Source organism: Rhipicephalus sanguineus, chromosome 8 (assembly GCF_013339695.2).
Source record: "Rhipicephalus sanguineus isolate Rsan-2018 chromosome 8, BIME_Rsan_1.4, whole genome shotgun sequence".
Lineage (NCBI taxonomy): Eukaryota > Metazoa > Arthropoda > Arachnida > Ixodida > Ixodidae > Rhipicephalus > Rhipicephalus sanguineus.
The window spans coordinates 146,861,984-146,886,020 of NC_051183.1; the positions used below are offsets into that span (position 1 = coordinate 146,861,984).

The 24,037-nt window shown below is 46.1% G+C and overlaps 1 protein-coding gene across 1 annotated transcript in view; it reads left to right on the forward strand.

Moving 5' to 3' along the window:
* The window catches only part of LOC119402385 (uncharacterized), a 736,276-nt gene that overhangs the window by 575,975 nt on the left and 136,264 nt on the right, over window positions 1–24,037 (forward strand). The window contains exon 5 of the mRNA XM_037669521.2: window positions 18,170–18,455. Within this exon, the coding sequence (XP_037525449.1) occupies window positions 18,170–18,455 (286 nt within the window). The remainder of the gene's footprint in view (window positions 1–18,169; window positions 18,456–24,037) is intronic.

The window sequence follows — 24,037 nt, forward strand, 5'->3', positions numbered from 1 at the left end:
CACGAAAAAAAACTGCGGAGGGGCCAAGCATGTAGGGAAGGGTGTTTCAGCTCCACTAACGTGAAACCTGAGGAGGGGCAAAGCATGCAGTGTGCGCCGGTGTTTCCCACAGCAAAAGCACTACAAATGGGCAATGAGAGAGAGAAGAAAGATTAGGCACAGAGACCCACAGTCCGCTTTTAGGTAACGTGCACGCTGCGAATCTTTATTGTTCAACTACGCACAAGAGAAATCTCCCACTGGCACTACATTGCAGGTCAAGATCCAGTGCCTATATATACGGGGTGGTCGCCGAACGGCTGTGCAGCGCGAGCAGTCGGTTTTTTCAATCAAGAAACTTGCCAACATACGCTGCCTGCGTCGGCGTTGTCTCTCGCGGGCGAGGGCGCGTTCCCCTTCCTTGCGAGCTGGTACTTCAGCGTTCATCGCAGCGAGACTGTTTCCATGGTCAACGCGCGCCGTTCGCTCTCTCTCGCCACACGGCGAGTGCTGAGGTGGTAGCGCCCTCTTGCGCTCAAGCAAATGGACCGTCACGACAGCAGACGACGATGCACGCCGACACGCCGAGACCCTAAGGTGCTTGGGCCCTAAAACAGGGTTCGAGCTGGAATTCAACCGAGGTACTCTGCGTGGTCGTAAAGCGTTTACCACGGAGCCACGCCGGTGCTTGATTCTATTCAGGAGTCATGCCGTGTGTTCGTTAACAAAACAAGTATTACATTTGTTAACAGAATTAACAATCGTAATATTGCATGGCACAAGAGTAATATAACGCCAGGTGTCACACAATGTGAACTGAGTAACGAGTGGGTGGTTTAGAGTTTCTCACCCATTACAAATGGCTGAGTCATCATTGTTTGTTATCATCAGCCACCGCAAGTGCGCAGCTTTATAGGTGAGCGTATTGTCTTACACACGTGAAGTGGGTACCTAGCTACTTCGCAAGACCATGAATTATAGCGCAGTGAGTACTTCCTTACTTCGCGAAATGACGATGACTATGACGTAGTGGTGTACCTCGCGACTGTACCTTTAGTAGTCCCCCCCAACAGAGTTTACAAATGGTCCTAGAAAGCTCGCTCCTCCAGCTGACGCTGTGACTTTGCTGCGTGTTCCGCGCAGGCCTGGAGCATTTTTTTTTTCTCCAGCATTTGTATGAGCTATGATAAACTGCAGAGCCAAATGTAGTTGCTATCACGTTTGCGAAGTGATATGTTTGTTTTTTTTTCATTAAACGCTAGTTGGACGTCGGTAGCTCCTTCGTGTATTGTCGCTCCTTCGTGTACACCGGCCAAGTCTCATACCTTGCTTCAGTACACGATATGGCTCTAACGACAAAGAACGATTGTTGAGGTCTTTCTTTCCAGTGTGGCGCTTGTACTGACGGCTGCGTGCATCGTTGTGCCTTCTCGATATATTGGGACAGCAGGCGATACGAACAGGCCCAGTGCGCAGCGCTGTTGCCTGAAAGCGTCGGTTCTCAATATGAATACGGTAGAGAACTCGACACTATGCTAGCTTCTCTGTTTAAAATATTCTGGAGAGCACTGGCGTAAAGAAAACATGACCCAAAACATGCTACAAACACGCGGTGACTTCTAGGCAATAGAGTGCATTTGTTCTTGAATGAAAACGAACGTACGGACCCTTTCTTTTCTTCTTTCTTTCTTTTTAGTAATTGGGTGGAAGTAATGCTGAAAAAATCCCTGAACTGCGCGGAAAGCGCAGCTCAGTCACAGCGACAGCTGCAAAAGTAAAGCGGCATTTCTAGAGCCCGTTATCAACTCTTCTGGGACAAGTACACTAGCAACTTACCCACTACACCACAAATCATAATTTTTGTGAAGTTGGGAAGCAACCACTACGCCGTTATTCGTCATTCTGCGGAGAAGAGAGGTAGCATCTGTAAGGCATTATGTGCACTCCTAATGTAAGGCATTGTGTATACATCCGAATAGAGCTACCTTGAGGCAGTAGAAGTTCCGGGCCGTTTTCGTGGAGCATTGCTGCGCGTTTGGCGGCGGTGCGTCGTGACTGTCAACAATCGGAATGGACGTGCAGAATAATGACGTGGCATGGAATGCCTTCATGGAGGAAGGCAGGGTTTTGCCTTACCGAGGAGGACTTAGCTCACATAAAGTAGACCCACAGGGCAGTCATGACGATCTTAGCTTTGGTTGCTGCTAGCTCTAGAAGTCGTACCTTTCATTGCTGCTGCGCGGCGTTCTCTGCGTACCAAGTTCTGAAAAGACAATGTGCAACCGTGTCACGAACTCGTTATAACAAAAGCCAACGCCATTTCAAAGGTGGTACCACGTGTTTAGATGTGGAGAAATATCAAGCCGTACGAAGATGTGCGCTGGTGTGTAAGATTTAGTTTTCTTCCCCATCTCAACAAGTGCCCTGCTTTAGGAGCGCTAACGGTCAAAAAACTAAACCGTCAATACCTCTTGAATGATGAAAACGGTGAATGTCTAGAAACGTTCCCACAAGTGACAGATGTTGCATAAACATAACGTGAGAAAAATGTGCACACAACTGTTGTGAAATCACGTATACGAGTGCATGTTGATGTGGGTGTGCCTTATTCTTTGGGCTGTTTTGCTGAGAACTAGTGTTTCTGACCTCTCATCTTGCTCGTCGTTCTCCCTTCATTTCAGTTCTGCAAATAGTTAACTCCTGTTTTTAGGTGTGAAGCATCGCACAGCCGCAAGGCACAAAAAGAAGTAACGAATCGGCAGGTCATCCTCTGCACTCACAACTACTAGTTTATTTTAAAAAATTCACAGTTTCACCTCAAGGGCGAAGCAATGAATGCGATAGCAACAAATTGTAGCGTTATACGATGTGAGGCTCGCAGCTAACACTTTTGTATCCAATCACGCGTAACTGCAAAATGTTGATGTAAGAGAATACGGCCGCTCCAGGGAGGGATGCTTTTTTCGCATAGTCACTTCGCGTTGAGAGCGCAGCACGTACAAGGCATATACGAGCCGCCCGCTGATGGCTCCTGAGATAGCGCGCGCGCCAGCGCTTGCGACCGCGCCCTTAGAATCAGTTAGAAGTTGCTGCTCGAGCGACACCTCCCCCCCCCCTCGCGTCTTTTCATGCTCGTTCAAGACGAGTGGGGCGTTTCCTGTCTGCTTCGATGGCAGGCCTCCCGAGCGGGGTAATGTTATCGCATGCGCCCTCCGAACGACGGACATGGGCCGGCTCGTTTGATCGCTGCTCCGGCCGCGTTCGTCGCCCCCGCTTGCGCACTTTAACCCGCGGTAAAACATAAGATGCGCGGGGGATCTTATAAATTTGAACTTTTTACGGGACATGACGGCGACGGCAAAAAACATGTCGAGACTGTTCATACAATTGCAATCGCAATAAAAAAAGAAACATGGTTAATATACATACACACTAGCGTACCACTTCTTATGATGTCGCCATGGGACGTCATAATGACGCCATGGTGACGTCACAAAATTTTGGCGATCTGTGCCGTCATGATGGCGCCATGTGGTGACGTCATCGCGGGATGACTTTTTGCATCACTCATGTTGACGCCGACGGTCAAGTTTCGCGTCTGATGTGAGGCATGTAAGGTGTTCGTCATAATAAAGTGAGGTCCTTACACCGAGTACGAAGCGGCGTTTGCAGAAGTCGGTTCGCCGTTTTAGCGTGGTGGCAATACTCCCACGAAGTAAGCATATGGTGGCTCTTGAGAGCGCTTTTTATGTAACGCGTGGTGCCCTAGGATGTCGCTAGGCCATCGTTTGTTGGTGACCAACGCTGCAGCTGGCGTCAGTGGGTAATAATCAAGGGGCGAATGGCATCGGGGCGGCAACAACGATCTCCGCAATGGCGCAGCTCAATAATGTAGGTTTTCATGCCGCTCCACGGCGACGCACCGCGGCGCAGCTATCACTTACTTTCATCGACATTGTGTCAGATGCGGTGGTAATGTTCGAGGCGATGCTCCAAGTACTATACTGAGTATAATTCTCGGGAGTCATTGAAATATATGAAGAAATATACACATATGGTGCCTTAGAAAAACGTACTCCCTATTGCCGAACAAGAGCAGGACAGCCCGATACGTGCTCGCAAGTAAAGCCCGACAAAATGAAAATTAGCCCACGTAACGGGCAAACAAACAAAAACAAAACATACACACACAATTACAGATAACGTACGTTGCTAAATCTGCATATATACAACACAGCCAACTAATCTCGAAATACATTAGGAATACACCACGAGGAATGTGCTGGAGAAAAGGAAAACGTTCGTTATTCAAGACAAATTCAGCTGACCGTCTGATAAGCTAGAATACTCTAATGGTGTACAGTTGATACGCGTTGCATAGTGATGCATAGTGAGCCGTTGTGCGTCTCTTCAGTTGTTAGTCGGCATTTGTGGTGTCCTGACTGCTTTCTTGTGTCCGTGTTTGCACGCCCTGTCTATTTAGAGTGATGCATACGTTAGGCCTACTGAGCTTATGTGCAGTCTCTCTGCGGAAGCACTAGAGGTATTACCACTGTAGCATACAGTCGCCGAGGGGTGCATGCGCCGAAGTGGAAATTCTCTCGTGAATTATGCTTAACAATTGTAGCGCAATACGGAGGTATCACACGACGACAATGATTATGATGATGATGATGATGAAAGCGAATGCTGTAATGCCATCTCCGAAGTTGAGATGAAATACATTTTTTTCAATTTTTCTCGTTCTGTCTCAGAATGATAGCACCAAATAAAAGCAAATTAAAAAATAAAAGAAACCGTTTCTAGGATGCCTTTCAAACATAGCGATGCCTGTTCGAGAAGTGGGGCTAAATGATGGCTGATTTTAACATATTCTTGCTGCATCACGACAGAGAAAAGGAGCAAAGTCAGGTAAGGATGAAAGCGGAATGTCCGGGCGCAGCCATGTTGTTACGCAGTTACGGCGAGCTGCATATAGTGCTCATCGTTATAAGAATGAAGGAAAAAGAAATGCAGAAGGCAGGGAGGTTAACTAGAAGATCGACAGCTAAGCCACACTACACAATGGAGTTAGAGATAAGAAGTACATCTGCGTAGTGGGCCTCACGTGTCAACTAAACCTGAAGCTGTCCTACAGGAGCCCCACCGGATTACCCTACCCTGCTACTGGGCGTATCACTATAGCTTACGGACCATATATCGCAATGGCAGGAGCACTTACAACAAAATATTATTTGAATTGATTCGACGTTTGTCAAAGAGTTTTGCATACGGCACATCGTATAAACTTAATCTGTCAATGAACTCTACGCCAGTATCAAACAGAACACTAAACAATGTTTCTAGCAAAAAATCTGAACTCCACTCGATAAAGGTTTTCTAGAGCTGAGCAATGCCGCCCTTTGAATTCTTGTTTGAATCTTGTGCAGTAACAAGAGAGACAGAGAGATAGAGAGAGGTTAAACGTCTTTATTTGAGAATATAGCTTAGGAGAGGCGTTCTTAGTCTAGGATTCCTTCAGCTCGGGCCGCGTCCTGGGCCCTGTGCAAAACGTTAAGTGGTTAACTGGTTTGAGATGTGTAAATCTCGCTGTTCCTTTGATGTTTTGTAACTTTGTCCGATGTGTTGCATCTTTAGTGCAGTATATAAACGAACTTCGTACATGCAAGGTCAGGTGTTATGTGCCGATAGTTTTTTTTTTTTTTATCATATTATTAGAGGTCTGAGACGCACGTTTTCGATGTTACATTTCGCAACCCTTTTTGTTAATTGGTCCTCCACTCTCGCTGAAAGGGCGTTGGAATTGCTGGTCTTGTTTTTCATTATACGGATGCCGAATTCCAAAAAAAAAAGCTAAGGTAATGATCACCTAGTGTGCTAAAGAATTGCAAAAATAAATAAACAAACTTCGAGTTTTCATACAGAAGTAGGCGCTGGGGAAGAGCCGCGCATCTTAACACTTAATTTACTTCCAAGTGGATGGTAAGCATGAGCATTCTTCTTAAACGTACGTGAAGATATAGCAGTAAGATTTTGGTCTGGGCGAGTTGGTTCATAGCAATGGGAAGGCACAGCGCAACTGAGACAATGGACAAGAACACGCAACACAAACGAGCGCTGGCTTACAACTGGACTTATTTCGCACCAAACTGCCTTTTAAATGCGCTTAAACTTGACAAATGACACATCGGTAGTCAATAAGAAGTGATCTTTTTTTTCTTTCTTTTGGTTTATCAACCATTTTATACTAACCTCCTCATTTTTGCTCTTTCCAAGAGCCAATTGACCATCAATCCAAGATAACAAAAGCCAGAAATGGACACTTATCACTACGTGGCTAACAGAAATATCACAATGCTCACAATGGTGCAATTATTTAACCCGCTGGCGCAAGAAGAAAAAAAAAGTAAAAAGAAAAACAAAAAGGCAAGAAAAAAACGGGAGAAAGTATGAACATATGCACTGATGAAACACTGTAGAGGCTAAATAAAACCATCAAGATACTGAATCTCGGCGTCACTCAGTAAAACGGAAGCCCTGCTTACGCAGTTGTCAGAGGATCTGTTAATAAAGTAAGCTTCAATAATTTCTCGCTCCGTCCTGTCACTTGATTTCTTTAAAAACTTTGTAGCGGAAAAAGCCTCGAGTCAAGAAGATTGCCTCGAGGCACGATGTTCAAATTGTGTTTTCTGCACCATGCAAATTGTCAAAAATATGTACAATGACAACAAAGGATGAGCTGCCACAGTGCACAACACAGCATAGGAACAGATTCACAGAGTGTGTGGCAAATGCTGTCTATGAGATTCCCTTGAGCTGCGGTCGCCGATACATCGGCCAAACAGGAAGGTGCTTCAATGAGCGCGCTAAGGAACATAACCTAAATGTTCGAAATAAGCCCGGAGGCTTTTTTAGCGGCGCACTGCAGGAGGTGTGGTTGCTCGCCGTCTTTTCCCGCTACAGAGTTTTTAAAGAAATCAAGTGACAGGACGGAGCGGGAAATTATTGAAGCTTACTTTATTAACAAATCCTCTGACAACTGCGTAAGCAGGGCTTCCGTTTTACTGAGTGACGCCGAGATTCAGTATCTTGATGGTTTTATTTAGCTTCTACAGTGTTTCACCAATGCATATGTTGATACTGTCTCCCGTTTTTTTTCTGCGTTTTGTTTTTTTTTTTTCTTTTCTTTCTTTTTTTTCTTTTTCTTTTTCTTCTTGCGCCAGCGGGTTAAATAATTGTACCATTGTGAGCATTGTGATATTGCAGTTAGCCATGTGTTGATAAGTGTCCATTTCTGGGTTTGTTATCTTGGTATGTTGGTCAATTGGATCTTGGAAAGAGCAAGAATCAGGTTGTTAGTATATCGCGGTTGATAAACCAAAAGAAAAAAAAAAGAACCGATCATTTCTATTTGACTACCGATGTGTCAATTGTCAAGTTTAAGCGCATTTATAAGGCAGTTGGTTGCAAAATAAATCCAGTTCAAAGTCAGCGCTCGTGTGTGTTGCGTGTTCTTGTCCATTGTCTCAGTTGCGCTGTGCCTTCCCATTGAAGATATAGCTCAAACCAATTTCCGCAGCGCCTGATGTATGCGACTTCCCTTAAGACTCCACGGGCAAGAATGGAAGAAAAGATGATGAATCGTTTCTCCCGCATGGCAAGCACGCTCCCGAAAACTTTTAAAAATGGAGTCGTAATCAGTTTTCAAGTACGTTGTGGATGCGGCGCGAACAGATACTCATCGCATAAACCACGTACTGTGCCATACACGCCACGGTAACATTTCGCAAAACACACAAAAACTAAAGCAAGTGTATCGATACGAAATCGATATGAGCTCCTTGAAAACTGGAAAGCCTAGCAAGCGCAGTAAGTACCAGGCGATAGCTTTCTCGACCGACTAAGCGGACTTGTCCGGCTTGGCTCCAAATCAAGTGCCGTTTAGCTTCTTATCCTGTGGCAATCCGTTATCGGTGCTGGAAGGAAAATACCGTGTCCCCGACGCGGTTCCTCTAGCCAAGGAACTTTTCTCAAGACACGCAATAAGATACTAAGACGATTGAGGGAGGGCGCGCAAATCCCTAAAACGCTGCAGATAAAAATCACGCGAAGAGTTATAGGCGAAACCACGCTCTCCTTTTTTTTACCTCGTAGACAAGGCCGTTTCGAAGGCTTCCTTAACTTTTCCATTAGGGAGCGGAGGCGTATGTGTCATTCCTTCTCATTAAAGAGGGATTTACGGTTCCGACAGTCGCTGGAGCCGAGAACAACAAAAAAAAAAGAACACCGCCGTCTCTTGCTGTTGCTTCCTTTTCAACAGTGACTACTTTAGCTTGAAGAAAGATAAGAATGAGAAACGTGTGCATGGGTGAAACGAAAACGGGAAGCGCGTGAAAGCCACTGCATGCTATACTAGACGGTCTGGCAGCCTGGCGTTGTTAATGGTTTGAGCAAGGGTGAACCGATGGTGGAGTGCCGCCAAAGAAATATGGACGTTCATGTCCCATTAAAAAGGAAAGTACGCGGAGGCGTTCCTGGGAAGGACCGCGCGTTTGCGATGAATGAGACCGTGGCTTTGGCGACATATAACGCATACTCGTGCGTATTAGGCGCGTGGAAAGTTGGGAACACTTGGAGGGCCCCTAACAACCTCTGAAGATACAAAGAGCTAGCGTGTTATTCACTCTTGGTGTTCCCCGTCTTTTCGGCACAATTCGTGACGCGAGCAGTCAGTTCACGGGACGTCATGAGTAAATAAGCTCTCGATTGGTCCATGTGTTAGGGATATCAGTTGTGAATTGTCTCCTACCCTGCGTTGCCGTGCAGTCGCACGTCCATTCTGCCTTGTATCGCATGACTATCGTGCGCAATCAACTGGTTTTACTTCGTTCGGTGCCTGTTCAACCACGCAAGTGGAGATAACAGCATGTAGCTAAAAGGCTCGAAATCTTGATAGGATCAACGCTTATAAGTGACATTGTCCAAGTATTTTATGAAGAAATGTTTGGCAATGAAGAGATAGCTTCTGTAAGGGTAGCGAAGGCGATAAAGAAACTACTCCCTCGTATTCGAACTCGGGGTGACTTGAGTTCCGTCCCGAACAAACCGTTTTGGGAACGCGCGTATTGATTGAATTGCGAGTGGTATCCACTCATGTTTACGTCACACAGAAACGAAAATGATTGCTCCTTCATTCATAGGAATGGGGCATCAGACTAAAGTAAAGCTTGTGTTCGCGGAAGACGCTGAGGCTTTGTTTGACGTTATCAAACAAAATAGCATAAATTTAGCAGTGTTCACGGCAAAAAATGGCGACCCTCTTCAAGCGCACCAATCTTGAATGTACTTACCTGCAGTGAAGCTCCTTCACGTCTTGGTCTTCCAAGCCACGGATTCGAGCCTGGCCGCGGCGCTCCCATTTCGATGGAGAGGAAATGCTAGGCGCCCGTGTACTTATGTTGAGGCGCATGGTAAAGAACCCCAGGAAATGATCCGTGTGTCATTAAAAACCATATATTATCATTATCATCATCCAGGTGGTCGAAATTTCCGGAGCCCTCCACTACGGCGTTTCTTATAATCATACCGTGGTTTTGGGACGTAAAACCCCAGCAAATATCATTATCCACTGCTTCATAATAACATGTTAATTTTGGCACGTAACACCCTAGGAATCATTTGCCGTTATTTGCGTCGTCTTTAACTCAATGATCCGATGCGCGCTATGCGTCGTTTTTTTTCCTGAGCATGTTCCATCTACTACATCTAGCGGCATGTCTACCTTCTGGGCGACTGTTTGATAAGCAGTGATGGGGTAGTTGGTGAGCTATAAAATTGATGAAGCATGGCACAAAAGTTGCAGTCCAACGCTTGTGTTTTGCTTCTTCTTTATGCGTGCATGAATTTGTATTTCGTGCGCTCCTTCACTGATATTTGAACGATTCTTTCCATGAGAGTTTCCTCTGCTAGGCTGTAAGTGCATTGTTCGGAAAGCACGTGCAATAGTGCGAGTGGTTCAAGAAACTAAAAGCGAATTAAGGAACCGGAAATAGAAACCGAAAGTGAATTAAGGGACGGGAAGTGGAGCGTGGTAGCGAAAACGAGAATTAAATGAAGTGCTATATTGCGGCGAGGCTGTAAAACTAGTGCGCTCTTTGACTTACCTAACTTCCGTCACGTCACTAAGCTTTTGGTGGAGCCCGGCATAAAACACTTTCGCATTAAAAAACACCATGGCTTCAAAGAAATGAAATGCGCATCAATAAAACTTGTACCTTCTACTGTAAATAACAGTGGACATTCTATGATAAAGATTGACTCTACCAGTAGTTGCTCTTCTAGCTAGGAAAATCGGACGTCTAGAAGTTGACCAACCACCAGAGCGCAATACTCTTGGTTAAAATAGATTTGATACTGCCTACTACCGTCCAACGGTGCTTTCTGACTTTTTTCCCGAGCAACAGTACACGAATATTTAAGGGCTAACACTTCTTTGCATATTAATCTACGTGACCTCGCTTGGTGGCGTCATGATGCGCAAAGTACACTGCAACGTTGAATTCACAGAGCCAGATTGGCTTTCATATTTAGGGTGAAGGCAAGTTTGTGGTGGCCGTCCATCTAACTTCCTTTTGTAAGGCCAGGAAAGATTTGCACTGGCAGTTTGTGCACACGTTCTTAAGGACGCTTTGCGCTTCTGGCCTCAGATGCCTCATCAAACGCGAAATGTTACCGCCGGCGTCTATATGAGTGATGCAAAATTTAATGGTCACGCGACGACTCCATCGTGAAGTCACATAACGTGACTTCACTTGGTGGTCTCATCAGATGACACCATCGCTTGGTCAAAGGTGGGCCGATCCCGGGGGCTTTGTAAAACTACGTGAGGTGCAGCAAGCTTCTAATGTCTCCAATCCTGGGGGCAGCGCAATACCATGTTGAGGGCAGAAACCTATCAGGTGTGTGTGTGCGCGGTGGGGGGGAGGGGAGGGGTGTCGACACAATTGACTGAGAAGAACAAGAATATTGCTTTCGCCATCGAGTTGTCCTAGGGAAATGCATAACGGACCGTGTGAGTGCCTAATTTAATTGGGAAAGCATCAGATAATGTGCGCAGTGGAGCATATGGCAAAGCAATCTGCTTCTGCGATTGATTAACTTCTGCTAGAAACTACTTTGTAGCGTTGGCTACACTGGCCGAGCCGGAGCGGTTTCGCGTGCGCGTAAAAGAACCGTGCTGCGCATGCACGAGGAGCCGTGACGTCACACAGCGTACAGCTAGCGCACCGGAGCCGCCGCCGCGGCGCGCGTCTCGCCGATCTGCGCATTCCAAGGGAGTGACGTCATAGCCGTGGCAGCGTTGCCCGGTCCCAACGCCGGCGCTGCGCAGGGCGTTGGGACCGGGCACGAGACGCCGCCATAGAGACGCTGCCGTCTATATTGGCCTAACGCCAGCGCCGCGCCGGGCCTCACGATATGATTATGAGAACGTCCCTAAACCACGATATGATTATGAGAAACGCCGTAGTGGAGGGGTCCGGAAATTTCGAAAACCTGAGGTTCTTTAACGTGCACCTGAATCTAAGTACACGTGCGGGCCTCAAACATTTTCGCCTCCATCGTAAATGCAGCCGTCGCGGCCGGGATTCGATCCCGCGACCTTCGGGTCAGCAGTCGGGCGTCATAACCACTAGACCACTGCGGCGGTGCAATATCAGTACTTAAAGTCAGCATATCAATTTCTGCGTATCTCAGCAAAGTACCACTCACAGATGGCATTTTCCATTTCCGCAATGTGACGGGTGACTCTCCTCACAAGATTGAGAACGTTAGCCGAGAAAATGTAAGCGTGCGGTTACAGATTTCTCTGCAGAATGCAATGGTAGTTTTAGACCGACCCTTGAAGCACGAGTGCGCATCAGCCGTGGTTAATCTCTTAATGTCTGCAGGAATACGGTTATACACAATAATCAGCCACATGGGGCTGTGATCATGAGAAGCTAATTTACGGAACAAAAGCGAATACCGCTGCATATGGCTGGTATTACAATATTGTGGCAGGCAGCATATTACTATCGTCAAAGATAAATGCGTACTATCATCTCACAAGCCTGGCAGGTAACGAATGAGCTTGGGAAGACGTTAAGGCCACGCAACAGTAAAGAGATGGAATGGAAAACGTTCGGCGTACGTTAAGAAAGAAAAAGAAACAGCTGTAAAAAGAAAAAAATTCAGGAGCCCTTGCTCTACCTGGAAAAATGGGAGGAAGCGAAGCTTGGCTTGCGCGTGCGTGCGTGCGTGGCATACTACTTGTGTTTCTTTCTTTCTTTCTTTTTTAACAGGAAAGTGTTTTATGCCGGGGTCCACTGAGATTTTCATGACGTATTTCCGTCACGAAAGTACGTCAGCAGAATGAGCGCCATCAGATGGCAAAGAAAAAGAACTATAAGAAAAAGTTCCTTTGACGGGAGTCGAACCCAAGACACCTCGGACCGTGACGATGGCTGGCGGGCGTTTAGCCCACTGGGCTACCGCCAAACACATTACGAAAGTTATATGAACGCACCTTTTATCTTTCACACTTTCCTCTCACAGTGCTCTTAGATTGATGGATGGATGCTATGAGCGTCCCCTTTATAACTAGGTGATGACATGAAAAAAATTACAGCATATCCACGGGTGAATGATGAAGAGCAAGCTCCTGAAGCAATCATGGTCTCGGGATTCGCTTCTCGTTGAGCCCGTTTCGCAGCGGCGTCCTTGGCGCGCACCGTCTCGGGTTCCGCCTGGCTGACGCCAAGCGAGCGCCCGCCGCTGCGCATCGTCCATGCTCCACCAACGATCCGACACGTACGGCGACGATCCAGGAGAATGAGAGAGGCGCTCGCTCCCCGCGCATCCCCGCGCAGCCCGCGCAGCAGCTAACCGGAGAGGATGGATGGATGGATGCTATGAGCGTCCCCTTTATAACGGGGCCGTGACATGTCTGCCACCATGCTCGAAGAAAAAAGAAAAAACTTCGTGGTTTCATGCTGGCCTGATACCTTATCTACATTGATTAAATCTATGTTATTATACCAAAAAATGATAAATTCACGGTCTACCTCTCTGCCTCTTAAGGCAGAATGACCTTAATTTTTTCCCCATTATTTCTTGAGCAGCGCCACTTCCAGCGCCATCTAGTGTCGATTCACACAAGCGCCATATTGCACAGAGTTCTATTGGACCAACGCCATCTGCGAAATGAGACGAGAAATGGTGATGACACAGATTGTGTACAACGCCATCTAGAATATCGTCCCTGAACTGCAGTTTGTATGTACTTCTATGAGACAGCGCCATCTATTATACTGTTCGGGAGATACTGCCACTGCCGGTACGCCTGACATGGGACAAGATTATACTAAGAGGAGCTACGCACCTAAAAAAAAAACGCGCCGTAGCTACGACCGTCCCATTCGCCGCGTTTCCAATACAAGTTTAATTTCGTCAACGCTTTAACACACCGTGAGGTGGCAGCTTTAGCTCAAGCCTCGCTTATTACATCCATCCATATCGAACAATAGCTCTCTGAAGCTCGCCTGGCTGTCGCTCCTTGTTCCCCCGCTCGCCCTGTGAGAAGTAACTGCCAGGCTAGAGGGAAAGACACGACGCGCGTAGCGTTTCTCTTCGCGTTTCACGACACTTTGAAGGAGTGCATATCGAGTATCAGTGTTTATTGAGTGCTTGTTAAGAACTTATATTAAGAACTTAACGTATATGTTAAGAACTTCAGCTACCGCAAGGGTAAAGTCATAATCATGGGAGTTAGTCGTCAGTACGGAGATATTCCACTAGGTGTCAACGTGAGTGAGATGCGTCCACATCAAGCGGTGCTATGTCTGCCAAACAACAGTAGGCATTGTACAATCTCTCATATACCAATGCACTATAAACAACATACTACTTCTGTGACGACACGTTTCACTTTCGTGTTATACCGTTTCCTATGACGGAGGGATCAGCCATCATTTTTTCTGTGATTCTTTCTTTCTTTCTTTCTTTCTTTCTTTCTTTCTTTCTTTCTTTCTTTCTTTCTTTCTTTCTTCTTTCTTTCTTTCTTTCTTTCTTTCTTTTCTTTTTCTTTCTTTCTTTCTTTCTCTCGTTCTTTCTTTCTCTCTTACTTTCTTTCTTTCTTTCTCTCGTTCTTTCTTTCTCTCTTTCTTTCTATCTTTCTTTCTCTCCTTCTTTCTTTCTTTCTTTCTTTCTTTCTCTCGTTCTTTCTTTCTCTCTTTCTTTCTATCTTTCTTTCTCTCCTTCTTTCTTTCTTTCTTTCTTTCTTTCGCGTTGCGCAAAGCTCCCTCTTCATTACTTCCTCAATGCCGGGAATTGAACCTTCATTCATGTGTGGAGAAGCCCAACCTTTACTTTCCCACAAGCAATAACGACATTCAGGCGTTTATGGCATATTCGAGCAACAATGGAATGCGACATCCCCAAATAACAAGTCATCTCAATGTAAGATGAGAGTGCCATATCAGAAACTGCGGATCGCTGACAAGCCCAGGATAATGTGCGTAAACAAATACGCATATGATCGGCCCACCTTCAAGCGCCGCATTTGTGTACGCTGGCCGGCCCCGTCTTTTTCGAGTGCGACGCCGAAATCAAAATCAAACTGGGATGGACGATGTTGGAGAGAATCAAAATCAAATTGGGAGAAAAGTCACAGTTCCACCACATTGGCGAGGCAATGTATGCCACAGCAACAACTTTTGATGTTATACGAAGTGAGGCTAGCATCTAGCTCCTTTAACATCCTTCCAGGTACATTATACGGTAAACCACGGTGACTGGAACGGCAAAAATAGCTCTTGAGTGTTTACGAAATTGATTTCCTAAAAAAATGGTACAGCTTTCCACGGAAGTAAAAGGCTGATAGTGATAGCAGTGCATGAAACAGCCGTAGAAAAGTTGCGCATTTGTCGGCTCTATAATACTGGTCAAGATTGAAGGCCGACGCAATGCAACCTGAGCGGAGAGAGCTAACTCAATCACCGTAGTTATCTAAGCACACTTAGCACAGTCATATTTTTATGCACTTATATTTTACAATAATTACACACAACATTTTAGGCCTCCATACACCCGCATAAACCGATGCATCACATATCATTGCGCGCTCATTCATACCATGTGTCTGAAGCTCTTGAAGCACAAGGGGTCATTCCATCAGAAACACGTACAATTCATCATCCAAAAAGGAGAACTTATGTTCGATGAAGCGATTCTCTTGGATGAATCGGATGCTATACGCTGGCTTCTAGACTGATGCAAAATCACGGAGAAGGAGCATATGTGTAGACGAGGCTGCCAGCATTGATTAAGAAACAGCGCGCAGGAAACCACGCTGCTGTCAAAAGCAGATGCAGCAAGAAAGCGTCGCATAACCGCTGATAATGTCATACGACACATGCGAAAAAGGCCGGGTTTTCGCGGCCTACACGTCTTCATCGCTTTGACGCATCCCTCCGAACAAGCACCCAATTTCGATTCTCTCTAACCGAGACATCTGTTCACTTCCGGCTCTGTCTTGGTGCATTGCTTGAGAATACTCTTGCTTGCAGTACTGGAATAGCTGACAATGCTGTCTGTGACTATCGCGGCCGCGAGGCAAGAGCCGATGGTGCCCTCTATCATTGGACAGCAGCCGGAGACAGCCGCCCGCGAAAGCACTGGCACGCCTACACGACACGCTGTTTTCTGAGCCGGCATTCTTGGAATGGCGAGGAATGGGCTAGCGAAGTCCGTCCGGTAAAGGGGCTCAGTAGAACGACTCGTGCGTAGAAGGCTTCTTCTTTACGCTTGCGGATGTCTTTCTCATTTTCTCTCTGTGCACGCTTTTTGGTTTTTAAGACCAAAGCCTTAGATTCCTCATCAAACGCAAAAAGTGACCATCGGCGTCAGTATAAACAAGAAGTAATTAAAAAGGTCTTCATGTTTTGACGTCGTGAATCGCCGAAATTCGTGACCCCGCTATGATGTCATTGTGACGTGGGGCGTGTGTGTGGGGGGGGAGGGGGGGGAGGGGGCGTGTGACTTTTCACTTCCTGTCGCACTTCCCCGATTTCTCCGTCAACAGTAAAAATCTGGATATTTGCCTTCCCATTACATTCTTCGCCTTTAGGGTCTCTTTGTCCGCTGTTTTTTCTTTCGGCCTATACTAAGAGCGTGCTATATCTTATAGCGAAATGACCCTGCGAATTTCCAGAACTACGTCAAGTCTAGATCATTCTTGAAGGCAAACATCTTGCAGAAGTATGTCTAGTTGGGAAGCTAAACTGAGAAAAAAATTAATTAACAACTCCAACCACAGCACAAACGCAAAATAAACGTATAACTCCGGCGTTTTGGACCATCCCGGTTTTTTCCTCACGGGGGACTGCAATCACGTTGCAGCGACGTATTATATTAATTAGGGCGGCTGTTCATTCGCCAATCGCTTTATAGCGGAGCGTAATCTAGCTGCCCACTGTGCGCCCCGTGTTGCTCAAATTTGTTTTTACAACTTTGTTTCATTTGAGCTCGCAAATCGAATTCCAAAAGCTTATCTTCCATTGCATGTGCCAGCGAGTAGAGGAAATGAAATAGAGGAAGAACCTTCGTTATAGACCTGATCTGGGAAATGAGCCTTTAGAAGGAACATAAATATAATAACGGTTCCCTAAATAAGCTTGACATGACACGCTGTAATGTGAGTTAATGCTTGAGTAACTTTCTAACCTTCTCCTCGAAAGACGGCAGGAACGGGTACTTGTCCCAAAATGAATCTAGTTATTCGCATTCCCACATATAATGAACACTTGGCGATGCTTCAGTCTCTCACACATGCCGAAAGCTCCTTCAAAATTCGTTATCACCGTGAGAACTAGCTGAGTGCCGTCTTTATGATCTTGTGATGCTTACAAACTGCTTTTTAAATGCGCTCCTATACTCTGATAACAACGGTGTTGTTTGACTCTTCTTCGCTACACATGTCTCTCCCATGTATAACTCTCTTTACAGAGGCATACAGACTCTCTTTAGGAGAGTCGTGCCATGTACGACCCTCTTTAAAAAGGCACGCTAACTCTTCTTTGGAGAGTCGTGCGTCCCATGACTCTCCTAAAGAGAGTTAACGTGACTCTCTAAAGATAATTATACGATAGAGTCACATGTATAGCAAAGAATAGTCAAAGGACACCTTTCCTTAGAGTGTAGGGAATGCGGCCCGCAATCATGAAACACGAAACAGGCCAGCATGCATACGTCCCCATAGCCGAGGAGACAGTCTTAGCGAGCACATCGGCAGTGGCAAACACCTCTCAAGGCAAATCTAAATCTAAGTAAGGGCCTGCCTAAGCGAAGCCAACTATCTCGGTGCACAGTGCATCATTTAAGCAATCTAGCCGTGGCATCGTAACTTTCATACTGATATCCAAATAACAGAGAAGTTCAAGGCCACGTGGACGCTTGAAGAGGTGAAAAATTCTTGAACAGGTGGTGTATCTAGAGTCAACCTTTCGACAAGTGGTCTTCTCGAAGGTAGCAGCTGCCTTCGTAGTTGTATCTGCACGCTGTACTCACTCTCATTAAAAAGTGGAGGAGGGAAATATAGTTATGCAAACATCTGGGCGTGCAGCGAATGAGGACCAAGTACACTGCAGACAGGACGGGCACGAACTACCAAGTGATTTTGTTCTTTGCCGAAGAAAAGCATATATGAACAACAACTCCCTCGGACATCCCACCACCATCTTCACAAAAAAAAACATGAAAAGCCGGAGCGCGCGGTAAAAACGTGCTTCATGTTAGATTAAAACATAAAATATGAAAGCCCGTGTGCAATGTCACAATCTTCTGTAGGATAGAATCGTACGACGGGCAAAAGACCCAAAAATTACATTTTTTTATCCACTAATCACATGGATGATCTAATGATGCACTTAGAGCCGCGTTGATTGATATTGAAAGCTTCAATCCCCTCTCTTTTACTCTTGTAGCAACTGTCAGCGATGAATATTGTGAACGGGAACTTTGGGTAGCAACCAGAGCTACCATAGCCCGTTTTTCACGTAAGTACGGGGGGAAAATGTTTGCACCTGAACGCTTTGCTCACTCTCGCCCAACCGCAACCTCTACTGTGCCTCTTCAAACTCGTGTGTTAACGCAGGCCTTCCGCTGGTGCTGCTGCTGCTGTCGCTACTCCCGGTGGCCGTGGTGCTACGACACGCGGGGACCTCGTGCGCCTCAGCCAGGGAGGGGGTCCTGTGCGAGGACGACAAGCGGTTCGTGTCGCCCATGGATACCTACTGGCTGCATGACACCGAGTTCAACTTCCACGTGGCCCACTGCGTGCTCTACCTGGAGCCGGGACTCACCGCCTCCCTGCTCAGCCAGCTCATCGTCGAACGCATCCTGGACAAGACCAACGACGAAGGGAAGCGCATCTTTCGAAGGTCGGTGGCTTTCGACTGCTGGCTGTAATACTGAAAAGGAGTTCTGCATAATCCCGCGTGGTGACGCAAGCATTATGAAAGGGATAATTGACAACCACCCGTTTGTAGCACGAAGCCACAAGGAATTGATTTGGCATCCTGGTTAGCTCAGTTTATAGAGCGACCCCCACGGAAACGCGTTGATTCTGGCTTCGATCCCCGGACCAGAACTAATTATTCATCAACTAGGAGCATTATTCATTTATGAGAAATGGCTTCTTCTTGGCTTTGCGCTACAAACACTTCGTTGTCAGTTATCCCTTTCATAGTTCTACTACTACGAGTAAGAGATAAAGGGAAGCGTACATTACGTGTTGCCATTCAGAGCGTCAATATGTGATTCATTTGTATATGTCTCAGCACTCGCCCCGCGGTTCGGGAGTGCACATCTCCTTGCCACCTGTTCAACACATTTGCGTTCTCTGAATGAGCAGTGACTGCACATGTACTCCTGCAAAATATCTCTTTCTGTAAATGGAGTTCTCCATTATCCCAGTTTATCGAGTGGCGCACGTTTCGAACGCGTACTGCACGCTATCACGCATGTTTCTTGCCTTTACGACGCACGGAACAGGGAGACGTCTTGTAAACATCAACTTAACCGTAGTTCGAATTACACTCTGCAGGAAGGTGCTCGGATGCATAGTCAAGATAGTTTGGATTATAAGCGCCTTCAGAGGTAACGGCGTAGAGCACTATATCGATAAATATCGAGCAGTACCTTTTGGCACATTAATGCCCATTTATATGATTGCGAAAGCCGGAGTGCTGTCGGGTCCACTGTAGAGCATTCTCACTACGCTAGCATCTCACTGTCTCTGCAGGCGCATTTCACTCCGACCCTTCGGCTATTTTCCTCGATGTCATCTTTAAGTAAGGGAGTACGGCTGCGTCTGAAAATTGAGTCATCCTCGGGTGACTGTTTCGTTAAGAGGGAGAGCCTGCTGAAACAAGGCTAAGTAAAAACATATAAGGATGCTCCCAGACAACAGCCATTGAAGAGGACCGCATCTCGTATATATGTCCGTATAACACGGACTTGAGTGAAACGGTTTTAGGGGCACAACAAATAAGAACAAAAAAGGCTCGGCAGCCGAACATAGTGCGTACGATGCAATGTGGCGCAGCAATAACCGTGGAACGTCTATTAGGCGCAGTAAGCTATGCTGACGCGGTATATCTACTTTACGATGGCAATCTTTCCTTACAGATTTCTGTCACCGCTGCCTGGCCGTTCTCGACATTTGCCATTTCTGGAGATTGCGCCTCTCTGTGGTGTCGCCGAAATAGAACAGGCTATAGCTGTTTTTTTTTTCATGTACTGCGAACTTCACATCTGAGATGTCAGTTCATATTAGGCGCCCATGTCGTCTAAGTGGTGTTTACTAGAAAACTTATTTTCAGTGCATGATTTCTTGTACCAGCACCCAATTTGGTTTCCATATCAAGTAGTGGGGTTTGTTTAAAATGGTTCAAGTCTAATATAATGAATGCAACTTTTCTATCATGTACGCCTCCAGAACTTTTGACGAAATACGCTTTGTTCGCATTTTGGACCCCGTAATATAGCGCTGTGTCTAAACATCTGAGTAAATGAAACCTACTCTGCGGCAGGTACATTTTTCTGGTTAAGTATATTTTTCCACCACGCAAGCTTTCAAACATCACAATAAAATCATAGATTAGAGGCAATGGGCATTTTGTACCACACTGACACGCCATTTACTCCGTTGGTGCGCCAAATGAAAATCAGATTTATAACTCAATCGAATGCAAATAACTTGTACAGCTTATATCACAAGTTTTGTTGAATTTCTTTTTGTTTTAAGCAAGGCAACAATTCCTGAATTTTGTTGTCGACGGCAATCTTCCCATTTGACCATTGGCTGAGACATCTGGCGTGAAATAACCTCAAGGAAATGTAGAGACGTTACGAAGATGCTCGAGTTGTTTGCTACCCTGAGCAGGAGGAAAAATAAAAGGAGTAAGGGGAGATAAGGCAATGGGGGGAGAGGGAAAGAGAGCAGTAGTCGCGTGAACACCTTAATGTGCACATTAGTGCAACAAGTGGTCGCGGGTACCTGTCGACTTCATGAAGAATAAAAAGGCAACCACCGACCAAATAAATGTTTTAAAAAGAAAGAAACGACTTCAGTTGAACTGCAGCGACAGAACATTTGAATGATCGTAATATTTGGGCGCGTTTAATTATTTTCTAAAAGAGCCGAAAAGACAGGAGAATAAGACAAAGAAGACAATAGGACAGAGTGCTGAACTAGCAACTGCCCGGGTCGGTTGTGGTCTTTGTCTTGTGCTTGCATCTTCTGGCTCTGCTCTAAAGGTGCAATCCTAACCAACTCGCCCACTCTTATATCATTTTACAGCTTCTTCTGAAGACGTTTTCGTCAAGTATCTCTTGAAGCAGATCCTTAGCGCGTCGTCAACCACAAACAACCCAGAAGAAAAGAAAAAAAAAAGGAGTGGCTTCTGACATAGTCTATCGAGATGGTGAGCCGCCCATATAAAGTGACAAACCCCTACTTAGCCCGTCTCCCGTTACCCGCCAGAAAGATGGGACGAAAAAACGGGAAAAAACGGAGATGTTTGGTAGACTGACGAAACTATAGGAGGGGTAAATCCTCGCCAATCAGGACGCGCGCCACGGGCGCGACGGGGTGAAGAGATAACTGACAGCGGCCATTGTGCCCATGTTTTCCGGTTTGGAAACTCGATGCCGGTGCGTCTCTATGTACTATCGCAGATTTTCCGTTCGTGTTGTTTTACACCCTGTGTTATAGTTTCACCTCCGCTTAATGCGGCATACCGGGGCGTTTCCTTTGTTCTCCGGTGGCTGCAGCGACTCTCTGTGTTCGTTCTCCTCTTCGGCCCTTCCACCGCGGTGTCCGCGTCTCCTGAGGCGGAAGTCGAGGCTAAGTGTCCATTGAAGCTTTTTCCGGTCGGCGCTCCTGTGGCAGGGTTTGAGCCCCGCCTTTGGGTCCAGGCGTTCGCTTTGTGCTCGGGTCTTCATTCGTATACCACTCCAGTGTGGCTGGCCCAGTTTATCCCGTTGTTGCAGGAGGAAGGGAAGCGTTGCTTCGCAGAACGCAGTACACGCTATACATCCTGGCTTACAGGTTCCTCCTAAGAGGTCGCGCCATTGTTCTTCCGTCGTCGATTTCCTTTGTCACCATTTGGCGTTCCGTTCCATTGCGTTTCTTTTTATTTGGAAGCATCCCGGTTTCTTGTCTTTACTTAAGGACGCGACTGCACGCTGCCGTGGGGGCACAATGAAAAATAGCGTCCTTCAGGCTCAACCGCCTTTTTCTTTATAACTGCCGCTGATCGTTCACAGGTGTCTGCGACACTGGAAAATTGTGTAAACAGAGGTCCTGCTTCGTTAAGGTTCACTTATTCTTAAGAACAAGGGAAGGAACGAAACGTGTAGCGTTCTGTGGGAGGAATTCCATGGCGTGTTTTAAAGAGGGAACGCTGGTAGCAATGTTCTAGTACGCATTAGGAGGAAAAGGCAAAGAAGGCTGAGCCATGTGATTGAGTAGAGAAGATAACAGGCGGTCGTTTGTAGTCACACGCTACGCTCTGAAAAAGAGCAGTGGTACCTACTACCTTTGAGGTTGTAAGTGCGTGTCACAATATTTACTACCTACGTGTAACGGAAGGTAGTATCTGCAAAGTTAGCAACTTTACTACCACGACACTCATTGCTTAGAGTTACTACCCGTAGGAAAGTATTAATACAAGGTTAGTAACTTTACTACCTTGACAAGCTCTAATAAAAAAGTCAGACCGTATGCTATTGTCCATGTGATTAGCCTGGTAAATACACACCGTAATGACATCCGCAGATAATAATGTATACGACTGCAAACACACATATCGACATGCATAGAATAACAAGGTTTCCACGCGCCGCATTCTTTGGCAACAACCCAGAATGATATATATGTATATATATATCATTCCGGTAGCACGCGTTGTACAGGTGAGCTAACCACGAACTCAGACTCGCATTTGATATTTAGACCCGCATTTTTATGCCTCAGTACTGGCATACACGTGCACCACGACGTGCATAAAACTGTTATTCGAACATAGTGAAGAAAGTTATAGTATGGCTAAATTGGGCATAACATTGTCACAATTACAGGAAAACGTGTCGCAGCCTATAGGGGTAGTAAAGTTAACTCGTCGCGTAAGCAATTGTAACATGCACTGATCCTGACAAGCTAAGTAATAACGACAATAATTACATGCAAAACTAGAAAATGTTTGCGAAAGGTAGTAAACGTGACAAGGGGGTAGTAAATGCTGCAGTTACTGCCCTTTTCACAACCTTTTTTTAGAGTGTAGATGCCACGAAAAGGAAAGCGTAGCTATGCAGAGGGCAGAGAACTAAGAGCTGGGAAGGAATTGGTAACTATTTGGGCATGAAGTGATCTCAGCTTGGGCAATGAAGCGCAACTAGAAATAGATAGTAAAGTTCTTCCACCATCAGCTGCCGATCATGACGTCCAACTGCTTTCCTCTCTTCTTATGTGTTCTTGAATTACGGCTAACTCAGTTCCAAAAGCTCTTGCATTATATATTTAATTTTCAAGGCATTAAGCAAATACAATCGATGTTATTGTTCTGAATATATTGCCAGTTTTCTAAACTCTTCTCAGTGTTACCAGTGCCTCATGTACCCGCTCTTCTATAGCCGCTACGCGCCACTTCATCCTCTCTTCTATTTCCTGAACTGTTATCTCCACTTCCCCTTCCGCGACGGCGCTTAGCGGTGGTCCCGCTGGGGTTACAGACAATAACGCCTCTACCTTCCTCAATAAACCACTCTTTCTGTCTCTGTCTTAGCAGCTGGACGTCGTTCACGTGCGGTTGAATGCCATTATTCGCAATGCCCATAGACTGTCGCGCCGCCAAGCGGAATTCAGAAGCGTCCTCTCGAGGAGGGTTAGTAGACGACAAAATGGCAGCTCTACGCAGTCTCTCCCTTGTTCGGCTGTACTAACCTCAGTGTTAACGCGTTGGCAAGGAAGGAACACTACGACTTGGCATGTTCCCTGCATCAGTGAACAAACCGGGCTCTCCGTGACACGAGAAATCTGATTCGTTCTTGCGAGGTGCGAAGTTTTCGTGAAAATACGTGGCGACTCGCGCTTTCAATGCTAGCCCACAGCGTACGCATACTATCAGCTTCGCGAAGCTTTCTGTAGCCACGTAGGTTAGTTAAATGTTATCGTCTGACATATTCAGTTGAAGCCCACCCTGTTTTACTTGTATATAGCATTAGTCAGTGTTTCTTGTAGTGCATGAATCCCATAACACTGTACGCGGGAGGTCGCGCCGGCTCGCGATGTGCCCTTGTAACACTGAGCGATCTCAAGTTGTCGATACATTAAAATATGCTCTATCCTTTGTCAGCAAAGCGCTGTTACTAATCGTGCGAGCGACGTTTCAATCATTCGAGGACGCGTCTGCTCCACGCCTTTCGTGGAGCGAACGCTTTCCACGCCGTCCTTCGCCAG